At 39.8% G+C, this 9,403-nt stretch overlaps 1 protein-coding gene across 2 annotated transcripts in view; it reads right to left on the bottom strand.

Moving 5' to 3' along the window:
- Positions 1 to 8,958, bottom strand: part of LOC107088294 (protocadherin-17-like) — a 67,283-nt gene extending 58,325 nt beyond the window's left edge. Inside the window, exons 1-3 of one of the 2 annotated variants that reach the window (XM_015380379.1) lie at positions 8,948 to 8,958; positions 6,217 to 6,863; positions 2,639 to 5,434 (exon numbers count right to left, since the gene is read on the bottom strand). In XM_015380379.1, coding sequence (XP_015235865.1) covers positions 2,639 to 5,134 — 2,496 coding nt within the window. In that variant the 5' untranslated portion in view covers positions 5,135 to 5,434; positions 6,217 to 6,863; positions 8,948 to 8,958. Of the gene's footprint in view, positions 1 to 2,638; positions 5,435 to 6,216; positions 6,864 to 8,947 lie in introns of those variants that run through there. The other variant, XM_015380378.1, reaches the window with a different exon arrangement.
- Between the last annotated feature and the right edge of the window lie 445 nt (positions 8,959 to 9,403).

Raw genomic sequence — 9,403 nt, 5'->3', positions numbered from 1 at the left:
GTCCTGCACATTTTAGTTTCACTGAACAGGATTATGAACATCAGTTATTTGGAGAATATTCAAAAACATGGTTCAGTTGTCACTGTGATTTCTTTGTTCTATGAATATGTGATCCTAAAAGAACTATCACTATCATGGATTCATTGTCAGAAATTCAGAGAAAATCAAGGCTGTTAGTGAAAAGTGCTGGAAGAGAGGCTGCTTGTGAAAAAAAAAATCTGTAAGTGAATACACATCTAGCATTTCTTTTATAGAGATGAAGAAGTCTTTTCATAAAGTGACCAGATTCAAGTCAGCAGATACTGGAGCCCCATTTTCCTTGCAATTCTCACATCAATCCCACCCCACAAAAGGCAGAATGCCGCCACCTAAAGGCAGCTTTTATAGTCTTTGAACCATCCCCTTTTGTTACTGAGAAATTCATATCTTATGATTAAAAAAAAAAAAGGTTGTTGTTTTAGAAAAAATATTTACTGTACTAAGTACATCGTATAATAAGCCTGTTTCTGAAGTTTCATTAGTAATTCAGCTTTTAGTTGACAAAGTAGTATTACATTTTTACAATAAAGACTTGAAAATGAGGTGTCTAAAGTAGTCCATCAGTGACTTCCAGTTTGGCAAATCTAAATCCATTTCGGTCACTTTAAGAGCAGACTGTTTAGAGCAAAAATATTACAATCCCTTCATCCTACAGCCCAAGAAATTTAGTTTCATATTGGTTTCATTATTGATTCCATAAAGGGTCATTTCCTTCAATGCCTTAAGCGGAATTAGTGTTCACTGCATAAAATCCATCTTTTCTCAGGAATTGTGTTTACAAATGACACAATGTTCTCCACGCTGTAATGTCCTTGCAAGGTGATGAGAATAATCAGGCAAGTGGAGCTCCTCTGATTTGTTTATATCATCCCTCTCTTCAAGCTAAACACCATTCTAGCCTGCCGGTGCACCACTTTAAAACATTATTAGAGTAAACCAGCTCTACAGACAAGGACCACAAGTTGAAGGCAGCTAATGAAGCAGATGAAGACAGCACAAGGTACTCTTGTGAAGATGGAATATGTTCATCCTGTTTATCTACATATGTTTTTCCTATTTAGCCTTACCATCATGGCAACCATAGTGACACATGAGCTCAGATGCCTAAAGATCAATAGAAAGGGAATTCTGTCTTTGTTTTTGACATTTTTTCCCATAGACACTCTCCTGACTCAGGTTACTTACTGTCCACGCAAATACAGAGAGGAAATTAGAGGAAGAAGAAGGGAGGACAGTGATATGCTTTTGTACAGCTTCAGAAGAAACCTAATGCCTCAGGCCATCCCCCTTTACACAGGTTCCTACTGAATAATGCAATAAGGTACCCAAGCATTGATGAAAACCTTCCTTAAACAAGACACAATTGAGTGTGTTGATACCCCTCTTCTTTTTTTTACTTAAATAGCCTGAGAATAACGCTCATAAACAGATTTGCGACAGCCTATCGCAGTCCAATTCAACATGACATCTAGATTAGCAGGGAAAATGAATCAACCAACAATGATTTAATCCCTTATAATAGCAAGCATCAACGGGCTTTGCGCTGACCTTTGGCCTTTGCAGCTGGTTCATAATAGAGAGCAAAGAATGAGAGTGAGAACAACAGACAAGTGCCTTCTTGGGAATATGTCACATCTGATCATCATCCAAAACTCCATCTGAGAAAAAACAGCTTAACCTGGACTACCAAAGAGTCCATTAGGATGCAAGCGGAGAGAAGAAGAATAATTGGATCCAACACTACTATCATATCTAATCTGCGTTGATAGATATATCTAGATAAACATAATGAACACGGAAAACTTATAAACAGAATATCAGGGTGTTTAATGGTAACAATAGAAGATCAACCCAGATTAAGATAGAAACACTGAACAAAACTAGAATTAGAGGAGGCCGATTTCTATCATAACTGTAACAACAGTAAAAAAAGACTAAATAACGACTAGCTTTGTTGTCACTGCCTAATAGGTTTTGTGGAAACACCGCACTGGCTTAAACTGGGTTTAATCCTTGTCGACCGCAACAGACTTTTAATGGGCTTAAGGCCAAAGACTCTAAGAACTTATCACATTGAAGGCTTATGTGCCCTGCTACTTGCCACATAGACATGTAATATAGTCAAGAAAATAAGTAAAATCTCATAATCTCTAGGAATCCAAGCCCATAGGATAAGTGTGAAAAAAACTGTTGAAGTTCATAAAATATTGAACTTGAAGCAATCATTGATTAAAGATGGATAAAGTCTTATTTGAGCTTCTTCTTTCCCCAAGTAAATGCATTTTTTTTCACCCACAAAAGGAATAAAAAATAAAAATAAAAAATATTTGTTTGCTTTTAAGACATTTTTTTGTGGTTTAAATGACATTTTCTTTGAAAAGCAGGTTGAAATCCAATTTTAGGGTGCATGTGTTTGTTTTTTTACTGGTTGTTTTTTTTTTTTTTTTACCTCTTAGAGCCCCTGGCTAACAGTGCCACTTTCAATTTTTTTTTCATAAAAAAAAAGAAAAAAAAAAGAGATAATGCTGATGTGGGATTGGGACCTTTGTAGGGCTTCCAATGTGCACAAAAGGGAAGGAAAAGATGCACTTTCTCTTACCTGTATGATCGACATGCGGTTAGTAGGTGTGTCTGTAGTGCTGGTGACTGGGCCTGTGAAGCTGGTGTGGCATCCCACGTGGCTTTGGGGCACGCTGAGGTTATTGGCAGTGGGTTTAAGGTACATGACCTCTGACCTTGGTGAGCTGAGTGGCAGGCGTGTCTGATAGTCAAAGTACATGGGTGAAGTGGCCAGGGAAGGGCTGCTTACCACATTCATCACATTCATGGCATCCCGCTCTTCAACTTCACTCTGTACAAGCATGATGTCGTTCTTGTTGATCTTCTTCTTCTTGCCTTTTCCAAGCTGTGGGTGGGAGTATTCTGCTATGCGACAATTATAGGTACGAATTTCCTTGTTTTCCCGCTTGCACTTGATTGCTATGGTCACCATGGCAGCTAGGAGCATGATAGATATGATGCTTAGAGTCACAATAAGTGGCAAGGAAATGTCCCAATTTTGATTGTCTTTTATGTGTGGAAGTCCATCTGAAGCATGCCCATTGGAGGCTTTGACAATGAGTCTGGCAGCAGCAGTTAGAGTTGGCTTACCGTGGTCTGATACACGGATGATCAGCTCAACGATTGGATTTACATCATCCCAAAAAGGGTGGGCGGTTCGGACCTCCCCAGTAACAGGATCAATATCAAAGAGGTGCTCTTCATTGCCATCTGAGATTTCATAGGTGAGCCTTCCGCTTTCCCCATAGTCATTATCTAATGCTTTCACTGTTGTTACAATGTAACCAACTCCAACATTTCGTGGAACGTGGATTTCAGCTGTATCGTTCTGAAGAAGAGGCAAGACTATGACAGGGATGTTGTCGTTGACGTCCAAAACACTAATGCGCACAGTAGCATTGCTCTCTAAATGTGGAGATCCTGCATCTTTAGCAAGCACTTTGAAGTCAAAATACTTGATTTGCTCATAGTTAAAAGATCGTACAGCATAGATGGCTCCATTAGCTGCATTCACATTAACATATGTGTTGACATCACCGCCACTGATGTTGGAGTTAATGATACTATAGTACACAGTGCCATTCTGGCCCAAATCTGGGTCATGTGCCAAAACTGAACCTAGATACTCCCCAGGGATGTTGTTTTCGGGAATCTGAAGAAGGTATACAGACTTGGTGAAGCGAGGAATGTTATCATTCTCATCAAGAATCTTCACTGTAAAAGATTTTGTAGAGTTTAAAGGAGGAATCCCATTGTCTTTGGCAACAATAGTGACATTGTACTCATCTTGCACCTCTCTGTCGAGGGGCCTGTCTGTAACCACTGTGTAGAAGTTATCATAGTTCTCCTCGAGTTTAAAAGGGACATTACCAAGCACCCTGCATTGAAGTTGCCCATTCCTGCCAGAGTCCTTGTCTGTGACACGGACCAGAGCAATGACAGTGCCTGGGGGTGCCGCCTCACTGATGGCTCCTTGTCTCACAGACACAAAGCCTATAGATGGCCAGTTATCATTCCTGTCTAGCACTTTAACGGTGACTTTACAATGGCCAGGGATTGGATTGGGACCTAGATCCTTTGCCTGGATATCAATCTCAATGACAGAGCTCTCTTCATAGTCAATTTCTCCCTGAATCTTTATAACCCCTGTTCTAGAATCTATTGAGAAAAGCTCACGAATTCTCTCTGGTGCATAGCCACTAAAAGAATAAACAATTTGACCGTTGTTTCCCTCATCAGGGTCTGTGGCGTTTAAATCAATTAAGACTTTTCCAGGAGGAGAATTTTCAGGAATTTCTACTACATATGATGACTGATCAAAAACCGGACTATTATCATTGGAGTCAATAACTTTAACATTTATCTGCATTGTACCTGATCTAGGATATTCACCACCATCAGTAGCTGACAAAATGAGGGTGTGATGGCTTCGCTCTTCTCTGTCCAGTGGACGCTGAATGACTAATTCAGGGAATTTGGTCCCGTCCCCTCTGGATTTTACCTCCAAAGAAAAGAGATTGTAGTCATCACGAGTTATTTGATAGGTTTTCAGGCCATTTTCCCCAGCATCAGGGTCATGTGCGCTGGTTAGAGGAAAGCGTGTCCCCGGCACTGCATTTTCAGAAATGTCAATATCAATTTGATCAGAAGGAAAAACAGGTGAGTTGTCATTGATGTCCTGAATATCTATTTTTATCATACATATCTCCTTATCGTTGGCAAACACCTCCATGGAGAGCTGGCACTTGGGGTTTCTCTTACACAATGTTTCCCTGTCAATGCGTTGTTTTGTGTACAGCAGTCCGCTTTGGGGGTCCACATCGATAAGATGAGGCGCTGAGTTTTCCAACACCCTAAAGTTGGCTTTCTTTCCCTGTCCTCCCTGCCCAATCTGCTCGAGTCCAAGCCTGGCATCTTTGGCAATATTCCCAATCACTGTTCCTGGACCCTGTTCCTCCGGGACAGAGTAATTCAAGTTTTTTAATGTCAAGGCTTGAGCCCACAAAAGGAGGAAAAAGAAAATAGAAAGATGCATCTCCACTAAGTAAAAACTGCTTAAACCTTTGCGTCGATTATTCAATCTGTGACCTGTTGATATTCTTTTCAGATTTGGTATCTCTATCACAACGGATAAACAAAAGAGTCCAGTTCATCATGTGATGACTTGACATTTGTCGCTGTAGATTGTCTTTGCTTTGTTGCTTTCTCTCCTCAGCAAGCAATCTGTGGTACTGAATGCCTAATTTATATTCAGCAGAGCACCCAGACTCATCTCAACAATAATCAAGATCCAGGCTCCAACAGAACTGTCATTGTAAGTCTTCACATATATTACCTAAGAAAAGAAAAGAAGAAAAAAAAAACATGTTATAGGGAAATCAATTAGAAAAGAGAGTGAGCTACAAGCTCTGCCAGAGAGAAATCTGATAAAATCAGTGCAACTGCCAAGACAAAAATGAGACACGGCTCATGTGTAATTCATCTTCACAATTATGAGAGAAGATTGTTAATTAGTTAACCTTGGAAAGACGCTCAGCCTCACAGATACACGGACAGAAAGCATCCTCCTTGAAGACTATACATATATAATCAAATCCAAGATTCTGCAGGTAGTTTCGATTATATATGAGGTATGTATGCAGCATCTGACCCTAGAGAGATAATTATCCATGCATATGTTGAGGATGCAGAGTGAAGTGTAACAGGGCAACTTTAATAATGCGGAAACGCCGCAGGAGTAAAACTGTTGATGGCCTATTGTGTGGGCTATTGGAAGGAGTGAAGATAAAATGATCTTCTTACACGCATTAACAAATCCGCATAATCCGGATATTTAAAATGAGCCTTCTAAAAAGTCAGAAATGAGCTGCCAACATCTCAGCACAGCCGTGTAATTCTCTCCACTGCTGCTCCCCGTCTCCACAACTCTGTTTTTCTCTCTGTCGCTCCACAGTCCTTGAGAGAAGCTGTTGCGTCCGTATGAACGGAAAATAAAGGTTCTGGAATAACGCAGGTTTGAAATGAACGTAAGTGAGGGCTTCAGATAAAAAATAATAATAAAATAAGGAAGGTAAATGAGACATAAAGAATAAAAATAACAAAAAAAGCAGATCTTACCGTCGGTTCCAAAAGAAAGGGACAGAATAAAAATTAAAAACAGTCAATTCCAGCGTAAAGAGATTGCTTATTTTCCACTTCACAAAAGGTACCACCCGTATCCTCCTTCTCCTCCGTGTGCGGCAGGGAAGCCAAAAGCCTCCTATACACACAAACTCTACAGTACAGCGCAGTAGAAATGAAAAAAAGTGCTCCAAAGTATGACTGAAATGTCAATGAGCTGAAGTCCTCTCCGCTGTCTGATTAGGATGCAGCGGCTCTCCTTCTGCCTGCAGTGACTCACTCTTCTTCCAGGACGGAAAACTGTTTTAAAATATTCTGTGTGAAAGGAAAAAAAAATCCAAATGTTTGTAAAGGTAGCCTATGTCCACAGTGGATACTTAAAAGGACGAGCGATGTTGTTTTCCAGCGCAGAGTTACTGGTTCCTCAATTTGTCCTTGTGCGTCGTCCCCCAGCCAAAGTGCGCACAGACAGACGGACAGCTGCTGTGGAAGTGGTCAGCAGCAACGCCGCATCCTGCCAGGAGTCTCCTTGCTGTTGTCAGAAAAATAAAATAGATTTTTCTTAACTACACAAGCCCAGTCATTAGTTACTATTTCCAGCACGTAACACTGCCCTGAGCACAGCAAGCGCTTCCTCTCACTGACTGGACTCCCGGACACCGCATGGTGCATTAAACATTGTCGCTACTCCTGTGGCAGCCAATGGATTTGAAGAGGTGGGAAGAGGAGGAGGGATTCAAAAGCCGCCGTGGGTACAGACTACAGATGATTGGTGGGTCGTAGTTCACCGGTGGCTGATCTGTCTTTTTTCAAATATCACACTTCATTGTTGTGGGAGGGGGGGCTACAATAAAGGAAACGGTGCGTTAAGCTCGGTCACCAACGGATGTGCAGAGGCCAAGCCCAAGTGGTTTGAAATTTCAGTTAGACTGGGAGGAAGGATTAAAGGAGAGTTGATTCACCCAGTGGTTAAATGAATAAGTAATAGGCCAGCCACAACTCCTTTTGATAATCACTTCATTTTCCATTTTTAAGATGTTATTATAAACCACAAAACATTCGTACCTATATATATATATATATTTCTTGTAATTAGACAGATTTTTTCATTTTGTTTACTCAAGTGTACACAAAAAGAAATTTCGTTTGGAAACAGCTCTCTGGAGAGTTTCATCTTTTTTAAAATTGCAGCCTTGAAAAATAGTAAATATATATATATATATATAAACAGTAATATAATCATATGACTGTAAATTTACAGTTCTTTTTTATATAATGATAAAATATAATAAAATGCAATAAAATAACCCATTTTACAAAACACTCAGCAGTCTAATGGCAGTGGGGAAGAAACCGTTCTTTGCTGGACCTGCATCCAATGCTTCAAAGTCTCTTCCCAGAGGGCAGCAGGGAGAACAGTCCATGGTGGGGGTCTGAGGGGTCATTTATGATGTTACGGGCTCAGGACACGCAGCGCTGGGATGAAATGTCTTTTATGGAGGGAAGAGAAGCCCTGATGATCCTCTCTGCTGTTCTCATCACTCTCCTTACTTTCTTCCAGTCTGAGGCACTGCAGCCTCCACACCACACAGTGAGACAGCTGGTCAGAACGCTCTCTATGGTGCTTCTGTAGAAGGTGGTGAGGATGGGTGGGGGTAGGTGTGCTCTTCTCATCCTCCGCAATAAGTACATGCGCTTCTGTGCCTTGTACATATAAGGACCTGCCAAAGTATTCATATCCCTTGACGTTTTTCGTATTTTGTTTGGTGCAGTGGTGGTTCTTGACCAAATGTACCAGGGGGACAGAAGGGGGCAAGCGTTGTTTTCACGGGGGGCACAGAAAAGCATGAAATAAAAAAAACAGGGAAAGGGATTCAAATATATTAAGATATCTGCATAAAGTTAAATTTCTATTCAGTTATGTTTAATTAATAAAATTATTAGGTCAATATACCTTCATAATTTGTGAATTCTACATATTTTGACTTAATTTAAGTTAAGGTATCTTAAGTTAAGGTATCTTTGGAATCTGAATTAGAACTAAATAAAGATAGATATATTCAGCTGTAAAAAAGTATTTATTTTTATTTGTTTAGGAAAAAAAACATTAAGCAGATGAAAACTGGGATCCTCTATCAATACCATTATCACTTTATTGTTTTTAAATAGTAAAATTAGTTAAACAGAATTTGTAAAGAGAAAGAATGAAATAGATCCAAAGGACATATCAGTAACCATGTCTGTTCCAGTGCATATCATCATTAGAATTTCTTTGAGTATTATGTATTCAGTACAGGGGCCATAATAGGGGACAGGACATGATCCTCAGGGGCACTGGGCCCCATTGGCCCCTGTCTAGAACCACCCATGGGTTGGTGCAATCAGAAACCTCTACAAAGATTTAGTGTAATAGACCATTACAATACAGAAAGTATATAAGGCAAATTCTTGTTTTTTGGTTTGTTTGTTTTTGTTTTTCTTATCTAAAAACAATCATGTGCATTTTTTAAACCAGCACATAAGTGATTGCTGCTTTGCCCTAGTGTTTTAAACACAATTGAGATCAAGTATGAGATGTCTCTAACTTTTTAATTTCTAAACCATACTTTATCATATAATTTAATTTAAAAAATGTTTGACACAGACCAAATGGGTAGTATTTAAGAACCACAACTGTTTTATGAACATTCAAGCAAACAGGGGTGCTAGATTTGGTTTACCTCCCTACCGGAAGAGCACCGGCAACACCACACGGTCTCAAAATTAAACAGTTTCCCACTATGTTTTGGAATCTAGATTTCTTTAGTCCAGCGAACTGAGAAGTCATGAACATAAGTGCAAAGACAAGGTCACATTCATCGCTTTGGATTACATCCTATGTCAAAGAACCAAAATGTGTATGTCTGATGAGGTACATGTCATATCTGACACAAGATGGCTCTCATATTCAGGTAGTGCTGTAAAGTAGCATCCTAGGTCACATGACTCATTCAGTGATGGATGCGACCCTCTCAAGTTACATAGGCAAGTTTTTGAGAAGGGAAGCCTGCATGGAGCATCAATATGCACTAAGTGCTATATATTGACCTCAGCTATCATTTAATGTCTCCAATTAAGCTAATACTTGGATTGAAATATACAGAGTTGCTTTGAAGGAACATATCACAAGCTTCAGAGATGTTTC

This window comes from Cyprinodon variegatus, unplaced genomic scaffold, assembly GCF_000732505.1.
Source record: "Cyprinodon variegatus isolate N-32 unplaced genomic scaffold, C_variegatus-1.0 Scaffold212, whole genome shotgun sequence".
NCBI lineage: Eukaryota > Metazoa > Chordata > Actinopteri > Cyprinodontiformes > Cyprinodontidae > Cyprinodon > Cyprinodon variegatus.
This window is presented reverse-complemented; position numbering and strand designations above follow the sequence as displayed.